This window comes from Labrus mixtus, chromosome 17 (genome assembly GCF_963584025.1).
Source record: "Labrus mixtus chromosome 17, fLabMix1.1, whole genome shotgun sequence".
Classification (NCBI taxonomy): domain Eukaryota; kingdom Metazoa; phylum Chordata; class Actinopteri; order Labriformes; family Labridae; genus Labrus; species Labrus mixtus.
The window spans coordinates 6,589,623-6,605,631 of record NC_083628.1 but is presented as its reverse complement, the minus strand read 5'-3'; the positions used below and the strand labels follow the sequence as shown (position 1 = coordinate 6,605,631).

The following is a 16,009-nucleotide window of genomic DNA, read 5'->3' as shown; positions in this document are numbered from 1 at the left end:
CCAGTTTTTGACTAAGCTAAGCCAGATGACCACATACGAATGATGTACCGTCAAAATGACTCATAATGAAAGTGGTATCCAATTTGACCTATTCATGAAAATGTGAATTACTGGATTCCCCAAAACGTCTAACTATTCCTTTGAATTCTAAATGTGATCTGTGGTGTTTGAAAAGTTGAAGGGCTCTGTGTTTTCTCTCTCTTGTGGTATTTCTTTTATGACTGGTCGACCTTGCTGCAGGAGTATTCATGATTGGTGTTTGCTTGAACACTGTGTATGACTCACCCTCTGTGTGTCTCGTCTTCCTCCGCAGTAACACAGATGTGCACACAGTAGCCTCTCTCCTGAAGCTGTACCTGAGAGAGCTGCCGGAGCCCGTCATCCCCTTTCATAAGTACGGCGACTTCCTGGCCTCCGCCAAACTTCTCAGCAAGGATGATGAAATGGTGAGAAAGGCCACTCGATTGCTTTCTTTGTAGCTGTATCCTGCATGAACTTGGCTTTTCAGACACATAAAGTTTTCAGAGTTCAAATCCTGAGAGAAGTCAGAACTGAAAATCCGTCACATAAATCATCCAGAGTCCTGCTCTGAGACGTTAATGCTGCTCAGTCGTCCATACTCTGCTGTTTCTCATATAATGCTTTTGTGTTAGGACTGAACTTTTCTCATACAAACATGACTTCTTTCAGAATAAAAGTCGTGATTCATGGCAATGTTTTCATGTTTTGGCTCACCACAATGTCAGAAAAGATTTATTTACGGGACATCACGTATGTGCTTTCGTCTGTGCATGTGCACTTGTGTGTTCTTGTTTTAGATGTTTTTACATCTCAAATGATATTAGAGATTTACTTCCCTTCGAACCTTTTGGACACAACGGGCAGAATTGAAAATATTTCTTGAAAAATGTGTCTTCAGTGGACTGCTACAGACGTTTGATTTCCTATCAGATCACAACGGTTCACCAGACGGTTTAGAAATATAGAAATGATCTTGTGCATTGTATTATTTTTTTTGTATCTGACACGTTATTTCCAATTATTTTCTATTGTGTAAAATAGAAGTAGAATTTCTCATAGAAGTTGTTTGAAACCTGTCCTAAGGGAAACTACATTAATATATAAAACGCATACCTTATGCACGTCTTAGATAGTAGACTCATTTGTACTCATTGTTTTTAAATGAGAAATCTTCATCTTTTGTAATCTCCAATAAAACAAATGAATAGTTTCCACAAGAGATCTTAAAATCAGCCTGATTAATCCCTCTGAGAAAACATGTTTTGTGACTTCATGATCATTTTGCCTTCGATATGCACTTAGCTCTTTTTCCATCTTTTTCCCTGTTGTGTTTTTTTCTCCACTTTCTCTCTGGGTGCCTGTGATGATAAGCACAACTTTTAATGTGAGAAGATATGACTTACACTTCCTGATCTAGCTCACATTGCCTAATCATCCGCAGGGTATGAAGGAGTTGAGAAGGCTTGTTGAATGTCTACCTCCAGTGAACTACAATCTGCTCAAGTACATCTGCAGGTACAAACTGATCATTTAAGTTCTGCTGAATCATGAACTTTTAAAGAACCGTGAACAGCTGATTTTTTTTTTTTTTTTTTTTTTACTGTTTTGCAGATTCCTAGATGAAGTCCAGTCGTATTCAGGAGTGAACAAAATGAGCGTCCAAAACTTGGCCACAGTGTTCGGACCGAATATTCTGAGGCCGAAGGTTGAGGATCCAGTAACGATAATGGAAGGTCTTGAAACTCATGTGATTTCTTGATGGCATATTGTTTTTAAAGTTTGGCTAAGTTCAAAGCTCCTTTCTTGACTTTCTGAGATTATGACATGTGATTTTACGTTGTCAGGTACTGTTCTGGTCCAGCAGCTCATGGCCGTTCTGATTGGCCGACATGACGTTCTGTTTCCCCTCAATGAGGACAGCCCCACGGCTCTAGAGCTCGTCAACAACAACAACGTCGATACACAGAAACGGCAAACCAACACGACTACCTCCGCCATCACTGCGGTGTCTCAGAACGCAGAGAACAACAACACCCAGGCGGTCAGGCAGTGTGTTTGGGAAGCTCCCGAGTCTCCCTCCCATCGCCAGCATGTGGACAACAGTGGCTCCCCGCGGTCAGCAAGCCCTCGTAACGGGGTCATAGGACGCTTTGATATGACGCGCAGCCCGCCGCTGACGGTTAAAAAGAACCCGGCGTTCAGCAAAGGAAGCGGGATTGTTACAAACGGCTCCTTTAGCTCCTCCCCCTCCTCAGACCTGAATCAAGAGAAGGGTCAGACTTTAACAGGAAGTGGGAGTTTACCGGTGCGGCGCAGCGGGCCACTCAAAGGCTCCGGAACAAAAATGGGAACCAGTGGCGTGACGAGTGGAAGCAGCAGCGTGGGGAACGGCACTGGAGTTGTCCGGTTGGGTGTCTCCGGCACTGAAACCCAAAGCCGCAATGGCCTTTGGGTGCCGAACGGCTGCGTCACGTTGCGGGATAGCAGCAAAACCCACGTGGATCAAACGTCCAATCAGAACAGACTCTCTACGTACGACAACGTCCAGTTAAACCATCACAACCAGCAGCAGCATAACCACGTCGCCAACACGTGTCTGAACAACAGCTGCGAGGACAAACAGAGCGTGGACAGCGCCACCTGGTCCACATCCTCCTGTGAAATCTCTCTCCCCGACAACTCCACTTCCTGCCGCTCCTCCACCACCACCTGCCCCGAGCAGGACTTCTACGGGGGTCACTTTGAGGATCTGGACGGGCCGGCGCAGGATAGCGAGCATCCCCAGTCTGGAGGAGGAGGAGGAGGAGGAGGAGAGGGGGAGGGCAGGATGAGCAACAGAGAGGGCAGCGGGGACGGAGCAGGGCGGAGCAGTCGGAGCACCAGCAGCAGCGAGAACAGCGACGGTCCTACTGTGGGCAACGGAGCGGGCAGCCACAGCGCTCTGCACAGTTTAGTGGCCAGTCTGAAACAGGAGATGCACAAGCAGAAGGCTGAGTACGAGGCTCGGATAAAGAGGTAGGGTTCTAATAGTTTCGTCTGTAGGGACTTTGGAGGGTCCCAGAACAACAGACAAATGTCAAAGTATTGGAATTGGTCTGGTTGCTGGAGAGGTGTTGGTTCACTTCCCTATGTGCCCTTTAGCTAACACTAGCGAACAGCTCAGGGGCGCCCCCTCTATGGGCAGCCCCCCCTCACTTTGATATATCTCCATTAAAGCATTTCCATTGGTGTATTTGGGGCCTGTTTTTTGACGTATCAATAACAGAGTGAGAACCCAAATGTCACCTCAGGGATAAAGGAAGTATATAACGTAAATAAAAAAAATGAACACATTGAATGAAGTTGTAACGTCTAAATTAGATTCCCACTTTTGGGTCCCGACCCACCAGTTGAGAACCCACGGTCCGAAACAATTCAACAGCATTAGACACGATTTAAAAATCCAGTATTTATGCTCCGCACGATCTTTATAAATTAAATGTAAAAACGATAAGCAGCAGTTTCCTTCTGATTGAATCATTATTCTCCCCTCCTCACCCTGTGTTTACCTCCTCCGCAGCTTGGAGCAGCGCAACCTGGACCTGGAGACTGAAATGGTGAACCTCCACGAAGAGCTGGACCAGGAGAGGAAGAAATACACGATGGCCGAGATCAAGCTGCGCAACGCCGAGCGCGCCAAGGATGACGCCGAGAAGAGGAATCAGATGCTGCAGAAGGAGATGGAGCAGTTTTTCTCCACGTTTAGTGACCTCACTGCAACGGGCAACACCACTGTGACCGACCCCCGCCGGCCAGATCGGAACAACCCCATCTGGATACAGTGAGGGAAGAGCGAGGAGCGTTGACTGAAGACTGAAAACTGTGTAATTAAATGATGTGAAGAAGACGAGGGCTCCAAACAGGATTTGGCTGCTGGTTGTAGAGGGAGCGTTAGGAAGAAGGGAAGGTTAAAAGCATGTTTTAATTTAAGAATAGGAGGTGTAGGGGGCCAATGGGAGCCACCTGTATAAATGTCGACATCACCTGGAGTGATGCCACTCTGACATTATCTGTAAATACGGCATTATTTAAACAAAAAGTCACTCGGAGAGACTCTTGGACGTGTCCAGAAACTGTGTCAATCACTCCTCTGACTGGGGAAAGTACACCGCGGTTTACAGTGATACACAGAACTACTATTGTTGTACTGTTACTCCTGGAGCGAAGAAGAAGCGGGAAAAAAAGTTGAAAAGGACGTGATCGGCTAATAAAAATATCATGGTCGTAAAAAGACTAAAAGAACAAAAACACTATCTTAATCTCCTTTTAAAATCCAACCAAAATCCTCGTATTGTTCCGTGTTATTCGATGTGTGCTCTTGTACAGAGAGGGGAAAACAATGCAGAGAAGTCACATGTTTGTAAAAAGGAATGAAAATAATACTTCAATGTGTGTCTGATATTTAAGCAACCGTATCAACGTGTGATGTTTTATATGACGACTCGTCCTTGCACTTACATGTTTCATGGAGTCTCGGCAAGGTGGTACTGAAATGTTCTGTGTCTCAATGTGTGTGCGCCATGTCAAGTGGACAATATATTGTGTATGTGCCTGTGCTTCTGTGCTGTTTCTTTTCCCCACCATGACCAAAAAAAAAAAAGAGAGAGAGCCCGTACTGTAAATATTTTATAGATAGTCAGTCGTAGTTAGTTTGACATGTAATCAGATGGATGTGGCTCGAGTTGAGTTGATACTGGTTGAGGAATGATTTTGCTCGTAAACATGAATTTAAAGACTTGCACAATGGGTCATTGGTTTGAATCCCAGAAAGGAAAACAAAGAAGAAACATATGTCATAAATTAATAAGATCAGGTAACTAATATGACTCTCCCTTTTAAGGCATGTGTGGCTCTTGTCACTCTGAATTCTCTTGAAATGTTGGTTTGTGTCTGAGTTTAACTAGTAGAGAAGATTCCAGTACCCAGACTAAAGTATGAGCTGATACCGAGGACTTCAGAATCAAGTGTGAAAACAAAATTGGGATTTAAGTTAGAAAACACTGAACCACACTTAAACAAGATGACTTTGGGGGTTAATTAGAATTTGTATTGTATCAGTGCTTTGACTGATAAATTCATCAATACCAATGTTTGCATTTAAGGCAATATCAGAGGCCGATACAGTTTCTGGTGTCAGTGTTTTTTATTATTACGGTACTGTTACTGATTCTGTTACTGTCATTACTATCGGTTAGTTTTTTGATACTTATACTGATATCAGAATCTGTATTATTATTGTTTTTATACGGATACTCATACTGGTATCAGTGTTGGTAGTATCCTGATAGGCATCCTTATCCCTATATCAGTGTTGTTCTGATACTGGTATCAGTACTAGTACTGGCTAGTAGCTACCTTATACTGATATCAGTACTGGTATCAGTATTGGTAGTTACCTGATGGTGGTATCAGTGTTGTTCTGAAACCGATAGTTATTGGTATTAGTAATTTACTGATACTAATACAAACAGTGGTATCAGTATTGTTATAGTTTTCATATCAGTATTGTTACTGGTGTTGGTCATTTTCTAATAGTGATACAGATAATGGTATGAGTATTGGTGATTTTCCTGTTACTGATACCAGTCTTGGTACTAGTCTGATACTGGTACTGATACAAATAGCAGTATCGCTATCAGAACAACTCTAGTTTTCAGCTCTACTGTAGTCTTCAATCTACCTGAAAAAACTAGTTTCAATCCTTATTCAGCTTTAAATTTAGAGGTTCAAACAAGGTTCAAAGTGTTTGTGGGTCATAACTGTAAAATAAAGGGGATGACTGCATCAAGTGTATCCACATGGACAGTGTGTGTCCAGTGTGTGTCCACATGGAGGGCACAAACAGCCGGGTTTTTGGCTTCAGTAGCAAGATGTGAGTGCATGATGGAGCATGAGTCTTTGAGGGCCAGTGTACAATAAGTGAATGTCTGTAAAGTGACTGCATATCAATAAAGAGTGTATTTATGTAGCTTCAAACCAAACATCTACACCATGTGGATTTTACTGATGGGTACAATACAGGACACACGTGACTGCAGACCTAAGCTGGACTTCTGCAAAAAGAAGTTTGAAGTGTGCAGAAAGTTGCCACAGGCCAGTCGTTCCCCCTCTGAACACCAGGTCTCGTTTGAACCTGCTGCTGGTCAATGCAGGACACGAGGAATGTGCACATGGAGGGGGGGGAAAAAAAGTGCCTGAACAAGTGAAAGACGGAGGGCGAGGGGAGCTCGCACTCCTCATTTTGCGCCCTTCACCGGGAAGTAATAGGCTTAATCCGAGCTGACAGCGGCACCTCGTTCTGTGAATTCCACACAAAAGAGCAGATTATGGACACAGGGCGAGAGGAAGTGGAGGACTGGGACGGGGGAATATTTTCATGACATGATACTTGACACCCAAAAGAACTTTAAAAAAAAAAAAAAAAGACTTAATATGAATAAAAAGGCATTTTCATGTGAGTCCCCCTTTGTAATGTTCTTCACTGCAACCTTTCTTCAACACATTAAGAGACAAAACGTGAACCAATTTTAATCCATGTGTGAAATTTAAAGGTATATGACAGAATTTCTGACATTTTTTTTTTAAATAATGGTGTTGTTTATGTGGTCAAAATGGTCATCAAAACCAATCCTTTACCAAAAAGTTTAATACAAACAACCGAAGTAGCAAATTCTGGCGATCGAGAGGCTTATTTAAACTTTTTGTCATTTTATGAATTTACATTTTTGAGTGAGTGCTGTGTGATCATTCTTTAATTGGCATGAAATTATCCTGTGGGCAAAGAGTTTTTTTGTAAACATCTTACACTGGTAAATAATCAGAATATGTCCCATATATCTTATATTACAGTATATCATAAGATGTGTTTTTAGTTTAAAAAAAAAAAAATTACAGTAGATGTGGATGGTGATAAATTGATGTTGAACATAATTTTGAGTCTATATCAAAGTGTGTGTGAGTGTGTGTCTGTGGTTGTGTTTGTCTCTTTCAGCTCTGTTGAAAGGCGACCAGGATGCTCCCTTCCTCACGCTGAATGTCAGCTTTGATTGGCTCCAACGCCCACAGCGACACTTTAAGGATAGACGGTATGGATGAAGGGTGGATGAATTGAAATATATTTCCTGAAAAAGGTTTTTGTCGCGCTAAAAGCACAGGAGTGTCTTTTTGTTCATATCCTAAAACAAGATGTCAACTTGTTCTACATCAGATCATTGGTGCAAGAAAAATAATGAATAAAACAAAAAAATGGACTAACAACCGTGCCTACAGTTACTCATATATACATTTATTTAGTTATTTTACCAAAACGTTATCGAAGAAAATTCATATCTACATTCATAAAATTACCTTCTAGTATCCAATGAGGGCGAGCGGCTGTGGCTCATTGGAAGAGTCGGTGGTCTCTCAGTCGAAAGGTTGGGGGGGGGGGGTTTGATCATGTTGAATATCCTTTGGGGAAAACTCTGAACCCCAAATTGTTCCCGTCACAGTGAATGTGAGTGAAGTTTCTTTGAATGGTCAGAAGAGAAGTTGATGTAAAAGTCCATTTACAGAGAAGAATAAACAGACATAGCTTAAAAGAAACAGATAATTAAGTAAATGAGGTATATAATGTTGAGATAAATGAGAAAAAAAACAAAGAAAAGTGGTTGTTGATTCAAGATATTTCAGTTGTGAGGTACAGTTACCTCATAGAAGAAGGTAAAATGACCACATTACTAAGTAGGTCGTGAAATCTGACACTGAACGAATGTTATCGTCTCTTACTGTCCTCTCCTCCTCCTCTAACATCAATGTAACATCAGAATGGAGAAGTTGAGTACTGCTTCTTTCTCTCTGCTCCACATTTCTTCCCTCTGTCTGTCTGACACTTTGTGATGGTTGCCAGCTTTGAGACAGAGAGTCCAGCAGACCTGAGAAGAGCCTGAAACCTGATTTGGAGTCGGTGTAGGCGGGACTCAGTGTCACTGTGACGCTTTGGACGGACGGCTCCTACTGAGAAATGAGACATATTGAATTGCACTTCACTGCAGGTAAAAGAAGAAATAAACACACAGCAGAGTCCAAGATCAAAGGTTTTGTTTATTTTCAATCACATACATATACTATTTTTACATACACAGTTCCTTTAAAATGTTGTGTTTACAGTAACAGCTTTCAGTAATTTTTTTCTTTTGCATTTGTTTTGACTTTATTTGAAACGCTTGAGCCTGAAGCTTTGAGATCAGCGTGAAACAGATACAATTTCCTTTTTTTTTTTTTCTTTATTATTCAACCTGACAATGTCAAAAGAATGATTCATTAAAACAGCACAGAGTAAAAGAAAACAAGAGAGAAGGAATCGTAAAAGAACAACATCACCTGATTCAGATGAGCTTTACAGGGTTTCATCTTAGTAGTCCACATTGAAGACTCCAAACATTTTGAGCATCACCTGACCTTTGCAGTAGCTTGCCTCCCTGTCTGAGTGCAATAAAGTGTTTATTGCATTGTTGGATTGTTGTTATTTACAATATGAGACAACGGAAAAAGAGTGAGGGGGGGGGAGAAAAGTAAAAAAAAAAAAAAAGCTGGGGATCACAAGTACTGGGTCCAAAGATTTTCTGTTGGCACAGCTGAGTACAAGATGTATCCTAACTTCTGACATGTAGTTTAAAATTAGCAGGGAAAAAAACATGGCTGAATGACAAGTCGGCCATTCCTAGATAAATGGCTAACAAACTGGCTAATCCTGGATTCAAGCGAGAACTTTTGAAGTCCTTTTAATTGTGAAAAAAAAAAAAAAACTAGATGCAGGATCGGTAGTTGACACATTTCTAATTCTATGTGACTGAACATGAATACACACATGAAATACACCCAAACACATGACTTTACCAACGCTCCATCAACATTCTTGAAATCAATCCAACATGATTTTATTTAAAACGTCATCAACCTTCACAAACCCGTCGCCGTTCATTGCTGGTTCATTTGAAATCACACACACACACACACACACACACACACAAACTGATGACCAAGCAGAGCAGCAATGACGTGAGTGAAACAATTCATTTTCTACATTCAGTGCGGACAACCCAGCTGTTCATCTGCGTTAGAACCGGATCTGCTTTAGGCGCATCAAACGGGACCATAAGCACCTTGTTATAACAACAGAATTGTGTGGAGGGACGTCTTATAAAAAAGATCTACAATTCACATTCAGAGAAAAAAAAAAAAAAAAAAAAAACGAAAAGGAATATGATTCAGTGGTTGCTCTGTGCGAAAAAACGTGTAAAAGTTAAAATGAAGTAGTATGGATCGTTAAAAATGCCCTGTAGATTATCAGCAACAGTAGTATTTGTGATAAAATCTTCTGTACATCTTCGAAACATAAAAGTCATTTTTCAAAGTTGCACCCTGTTTTTTTTTTTTTTTTTGTGAAGATTGCCCTGGCCAGACCCTGAACAGAAAGCCAAGCTAGCCGTAGCTTATCCTGGAGACGCTGCCGTCAGGTACCCTTGTAGCTCGGTGAAGGTACTGTGAGTCTGTGTGTGGTTAACTGTACACAGGCCGCAGGCTAAGTAAGAGTGTTAACAAAGTAGCTATCTGCAGTTCTGCGAGAAAACTGAGGGGAGGGATTGTGAGACCTCGTATGTACAGTGATGCGGAACATTTAGCCGGTTTAATGGGGGAGCTAAACCAGAGATCACAGAGAAATAGTTGGATGATCAAATGACATGCTAACAAACAAATAGTTGAAATGTGCATTTAAACAGTGCTCTCCAAACATCTCCTCGCGTTTTAACAAGTCATAACTTAACATCTTAAGCGGGGGCCATGCAAAGTGCATGAGTATGAAAGATGGCGATGCTGTATTTATATTCATGAAGCAGTAAAAATCAAGATAACTTGAAATCTTTTTCTCATTCCCGTTTAACAAAAGGAGAATGTTGTTGAGATCAACAACTCAGGGTGCAGTTGAGGTTTCTAGTGGCACAGTTTTGTCGTAAGCATGAAAATAAAAATGTAGTAAAACCCTAAACTATGTAACTGTATCGTAAAAATGTTGCACGAAGTGAAAAATGTTTAAAATTTGGACATGAGACGTGAGAAACATCTCTGATTTCAGCCACACATTCTGTACATCTCCTTCTCTACATCTAAAGAGAAAGAGTGCATCACTGCAGCTGGGCCTTTGTAAAGTTCAATGCAAACAATACATGTGAGAGTCTGACCGTGTGCAAGTGTCCCGGCTTGAGAACATCTGGCAACACTATTAAATGAAGATTAAATCTAAGAAATAGTGAAATTAAATTCAGCCTAAATATGCAAATGGTAGAAAACCTTCCATGTAATGTCATGTTAAACCAGCACAAGCATAAGTAAGTCATTCAATCTCAGCAAAGCAATTCGATTCTTTCACTATTCCAAGCTAAAACCCAAAGTTAAAGCACCAACATCAGGCCAAACTGTGGTTTCATTATTGTTCAACCAAAAAATGTTGGATTGGGGATTCAGATCATTTTAAGGCAGAAAAAGAAGAAGCAGAGGAAAAAATATAATTTCTGCACCAACAATGCTTCGTTCCAAAAGGCACTTGCCATTTTTCAGTTCCACCTATCAAAATAAATAAGTCAATAAATATCTTCTAGCTACGAAATAATGTGAGAAAGACTGTTTCTAGTTCAAACTGCTTGTTTCTGTTGTGTGTCGTGAAATAATATTATTCATGTTGGAACAAAATGTCACATTGCTACGAGGTTAACACTCATCGCGCCCGCCTGTAAACTACAAACTGTGTGTTTTGATACTCCGTCAATAATCAGTCAAATAAATAATAATGTTCTCTTAATGGTGAACCCACCGTGAAACAGAGCAGCCTCCTGTGCCGACGAGGGGTTCGTGTTACACAGTTCACCGCGTTTACACGGCGACCTTTCTCTGATGTCACTCTCAGAGCGGGAGGCTAAAACGTTGATAACCCCTTACTGCTTTGTTCCAGGTAGCATGTCAGGTAAACGCAGATATCTGACGGCAACTTGAAAGGACGTGGATAATTATAGGTTTATGAGCCATATATGTAAAGTATATATAACTAGAAAAACATTTTTGATAACCCATTAGGGAGCGATAACTTTAGCATTCAACCACTTGCTCGGTCGGTCAATAAGACCGCATACGTAGAATGGCATCAACTCCTCGCTAACGGTAGATTTCATAATCGTCCCTGGAAATGATTCCACATTTCAAGCTGAAACAAAACACTATAAAAACCTACGATGTACCCTGTAGCTAACTTTGTTATCAGCTAAGCTCAGCTGTAGGGTAGCTGCTAATCTCTTAATGATATTATATTTAGACGGTTTAAAATATTGATTAAGGCAAAAATGCCAGGCTAAGATTAGCCTAGATTGTATCATTGTTTTGAAACGGACCAAATTTCAAGTTATAACAACAAAATATATGATAAATGATAAGCTCTGGTATATTACAGCTACGTATAGTATTTAGCCACTTCCTAGCGAACATAGTAATAACATTGTAGCTAACGGTAGATTGCCTAATCTCAATTTTGACCTATTAGCTACTGTAGCACAGACGTATTTAGCATTAGCCCAGGTGAACATTATTGTTTGACAGTGTGACAGTGACATTATTAGAAGTCTAACTTCCTATCCTACAGTTATTTTAGCTAGGAGATTGGTTGTATGCTAATGTGATCTGGTATCAGATGCTAGGTTGGTTTTAGCTTGAAATGTGTCCAGATATAACCTGATTTAAACTTTCCCCTGCCTATTTTATTCTTCATCAATGGAAAAGTGGTGGAAAAAAAATCATTTGTTAGATTTTAAGCAGTCATTTGACTTGTAACCTGGATCGCAGCGTTACATTATTACAGCATTAAAGCCCCCCCCCCCCCCCCCCGACCGTGAGCGTCACATCAAAACAAAATGGCCGCTGTGTGAATTTGGTGAATAACATGCAGGGCTGTGGACCAGCCTGTGTGCTGGTGCAGAAACCAATCAAACACTACCAGGGGGAATAAAAGGGAAATCACTGACAAATCAGACTTTTAAAACTCCTCTTAAGAAGTCTGAGCACAATCAAATAAATCACTCTACTGAGTGTACTGACCCTTTAAGTCCCAAACTCTGCCCTGACATTTACTCATCTCTCGATGGCTTGCCAGTGGTTAACACACACACAAACACTCACACATTCTATCCTGTGACCAGACCCCCCCTCCTCCCCCTGATGTCTGGATTTGAGTTAGTTCACATCTTATATAAACAAAAGTCTCTACACAGACTCATTTTAGCATACAGTGAGATTAGCATTGATTTAAATCTAATCATGCAGGACTACAGCAATAGGCAGGGGCAACTGAGGTGGAAAGCGGTGATGTGGCAAGGTGCGCTAGTCAGAAAAAAAACTCCCAGTGTACTGGCCATCAGTCCCACTCTGTGTGCCCATCAGCTGTACAGAATTACATTATTTACAAGTAGTGCAGGCAGCGCCGCTCAGGGTGAGAGCGACTACATATCCCTGCAGAATAACCACATAAAAACACACATGTCAGGCAACCTTACATGGGGGTTTGTGTTGGATGAGGATGAGGGTGTCTTAAGATCAAGCCTTGAGGTTAAAATACAGCAGTGTTGTTACATAAGAAAAGGGAAAAGGGGAATGGAGATTTTATTGTACAGTTGTGATGAGCAAAATGGCCACCTTGCCACGGTGATCGAAGCATAAATGCTTTCGTAAGGAATTGGGAGACCAGCAGCCAGCCAATATGCACTTTACAGGAGATGCAAGTCTAAGCATTTGGTCGTTTTTTGTTTGGATGCCATATACAAGATATGTGGGGTAATATAAGCAAAGCAACTAGAGGATCATTAACATATATCTCAGCTTATTATCTTCAGTTTAAATGCTGTTTTTGAATGACAATGCACAGGCTTTTTAGATTTCATCATTTCAGATTCAGTTTCCATACCTCATGTTTTTGTTCTTAATATATAGTAATTTGATCTTTACTCTTTTTTTTTTTGTGTGTGTATATTTTCAGTGGGTCATTTCGTTCGAGTTCTTCACCTCCGGAAGAACATGGGGTTGCGCAGGCAGGCGGCTAGTCACCTGCAACACCCCAGGGGTCCTGCAGAGGTCTCCAGGCTGCTGTCAGTGTCTGAGGCCAGGGTCTGGTCGGTGGACATGGAGGAGATGTCGTTGATGGAGGAGGAGGGAGGGAGGCTCTCGCTGCTGTTCACGGCTGCACCTGTGCTAAGGGAATCAACAGCAGCAGGGGGTTACAACGTAAAAAGAGACCAGAGGAAAGCAGCAGTATAAATTCACAAGCAGAGAAGGCATTGTGCACACAGTGAGAGAAATGTCGTCGCTGGATATGTTCTGTGACACTGAGACAACAACAACATCGACAAAAGCTGTGAAAGGACAACACGACCACAGTGTGTTTGTAGTGAGGAAGGTGTAAGTAAGCTTCGGGTCCGATGGGTTTCACAGGAAATATTATCAGAGTCTGCAGCTTTTCAGCACATCCTTATAATTTCCCTAATAGCTATGCACATCAATATAAACCCAGACATGATTAGGATTTGATATTTTACGGTGCAATTTATTTTGTTTTGAGGGCTTTAATGTGGCTGGGCCTTGTCAAAAGCATTTTTCAGTCGACTATGTTAATGCTATTTTTTGCTCAGTCATTCGTCCTCTTTTTTTAAAAACAAAACTGACTTAGTCCCCATGATCTTGTTTTGAAGGCAACTTTTGTGATTTTTTTAAAGCTCCTGTGAGGACTTTTAGGATCTTTATGAAACAGACTGAATTTAATACCTGTTTATGACCTTTAAAGGCAAACAAGACCATCAGCAACGAGATAGATTATGTCTATGTAGTTATTTTAATGCCTGTAACCGCTGCTGCAGGGTAGGTGTCAGACAAGATGAGTCTTCGTTTACATTTCACACTGAACATATTCACACTATGTGACAACATTTGACTGTTTAAAAAAAGGATTTGTTTTTTCATCAGAAAACAATAATCACACATTTAAGGATCAAATCAGCAAAGAGATGGATTTCCTATTCTGTCCACAGGGGGCACCAAAATCAACAAAAATGGAAATTTCCTCAAATGAGTAAGGTTAAAATTACTTATTGAGTCTAATTAGCTGTTTTTTTTATTGTTTTTGTCATTCATAATAAGACGAAGACTTCATTAAACACAGCAGAAGTATTTGATTTCCGTGCTTGAATTAACTTTATTTTTTTAAATTAAACTTTTATTTTTTGAGTAATATTGTACTTTTGGCAGCTGATAAGTCTCTTTAATGTTTTCATGGGACTAGCTTTGGACTTAAGGTTTATTTCTGTCACCAAAAAAAGTCAGAAGGTATCAAGAACCACACTTCTAAACTTCTGTGGGTTTTGACTTTTACCAAATCCTCACTGAGAATCTGTCCTTCATAGTTTTATTAGCAAATCAACAAAAACAGTCTTTTCAGTATGCTGTTATCTGAAAGAAAACAGTGATTAAAAAGGATAAAGACAAGAATTAAAGGCTATTATCAATGTGAGAAAAACGCTGGAACAACTGTCGTTAGATTTGTTTCCAGGCAGGCCAGTAGTTAATTGATGTCCATAGATGACATCGTACAGTGCAGATTAACTGTAAACCTGAGGGTTGTGTCTGCTCCCTGTTGGAGGTAATTGCTTAATGGAGACTGCCGGGCACTTTAGCTGACCCAAAACAAAACAGAGAACAAAGCAGGATTTATAGCTGGCATTAATTCCAGCAGAAGGTTTACTTACTGTAAACACATCAGAACCAAATGCTAAAAGTCACGGTGTGTGTGCAGGAAAAGTTTAATGACTTGAGTAGAAAAAAAAAATACTGCTAGCAAGAACGAATACCATAACGGATTAACGACTCTAAACTAATGACGACTAATCTTGGGAGAAACTCTGACAGAATTTGTGACGAGATATTTGAACTCTTGCTCTGAAATAATCTAGCAGTCCTAATAAACCACTGCTATATGCCCTGATATATGTTTTCACTTTTTTTTATATATTTCAGATATTCTCATGATGAGTCGAGCGTAGTCATGTAATGGGAGTTACCGTAAAACTTCAGATAAAAGCCCATCCCAAATTAAAGCCCAGTCCCTTTTACTAGCCTGGTGTCGCTGCAAGTTTTGACCTATAAAGGCTCCTGTGAGTCTCACGTTCAAATAGTGTGTGGATCAAAATAAACGATAAAAAGCTGCACGACAGAAAAAACAAAGATGAACTACGACATCCGTCCAAGATAGACAAAACAATGCTCATAGGTGTACGGGCAATGAAGCAGGTGCGCATGCAGCTTTATTAAAGTAAGATCAAATATGTTATTTTTATCCTAATTTTGTTCAAATTCAAATATTTGTTCTGGTGTTAGTTTACAATTTTATAGTCTTTCCCATCTTTGCTTTGCACGAGTGCTGTTCTGCTGAAAATAATGAAAGGCCTGTCTAATATTGATGCCTGTCCTAAATAAAGGCAGGATCATTTCATAGACTGAAGTGAATAAAAGCCCCGGCTATTACTTTAAGTTTTATGGTCATGTTCATATTAAACTGTATTGAAAATCTACCGTGTGTAAATAAACAAAGTCTGTAGTGCCGGTCTTGTAATTGCTTGATGGGTAATAATTATGGAATAAAAGATGTTGAAATCTCCAACACACACACATGCAGGAGCTGCAGGGCCGGTCTGCTTTCTGACTTTCATGTGTGCTCTCAGCTCGTCTGTTCCTCTGCTGCAGTAAAGACTCTGCTGTCTGCAGTGCCTGCAATGCCCTGAGTCTGCTGAACTCAGCATCAGACAGCCAGCCCATCTGCTTAATTACAAGTGGATGGCAAAAAAAAAAAAAAAAAACGGAACGATAGCGGTGATGCATTTCTGAG

At 40.7% G+C, this 16,009-nt stretch overlaps 2 protein-coding genes across 13 annotated transcripts in view; one reads left to right on the top strand and one right to left on the bottom strand.

Annotated features, from left to right (window-relative positions):
* Window positions 1-7,317, top strand: part of arhgap24 (Rho GTPase activating protein 24) — a 76,232-nt gene extending 68,915 nt beyond the window's left edge. For 4 of the 6 annotated variants that reach the window (XM_061060745.1, XM_061060746.1, XM_061060747.1 and 1 more), the window contains 5 exons: window positions 314-446; window positions 1,463-1,536; window positions 1,633-1,754; window positions 1,866-3,036; window positions 3,581-6,240. In XM_061060745.1, the coding sequence (XP_060916728.1) occupies window positions 314-446; window positions 1,463-1,536; window positions 1,633-1,754; window positions 1,866-3,036; window positions 3,581-3,845 (1,765 nt within the window). In that variant the 3' untranslated portion in view covers window positions 3,846-6,240. Of the gene's footprint in view, window positions 1-313; window positions 447-1,462; window positions 1,537-1,632; window positions 1,755-1,865; window positions 3,037-3,580 lie in introns of all 6 variants that reach the window. The other 2 variants (XM_061060743.1, XM_061060744.1) reach the window with 1 other exon arrangement.
* Window positions 7,318-8,122: 805 nt separating this feature from the next.
* The window catches only part of mapk10 (mitogen-activated protein kinase 10), a 42,018-nt gene continuing 34,131 nt past the window's right edge, over window positions 8,123-16,009 (bottom strand). For 4 of the 7 annotated variants that reach the window (XM_061061070.1, XM_061061071.1, XM_061061068.1 and 1 more), the window contains one exon: window positions 8,123-13,321. In XM_061061070.1, coding sequence (XP_060917053.1) covers window positions 13,179-13,321 — 143 coding nt within the window. In that variant the 3' untranslated portion in view covers window positions 8,123-13,178. Of the gene's footprint in view, window positions 13,327-16,009 lie in introns of all 7 variants that reach the window. The other 3 variants (XM_061061072.1, XM_061061073.1, XM_061061074.1) reach the window with 3 other exon arrangements.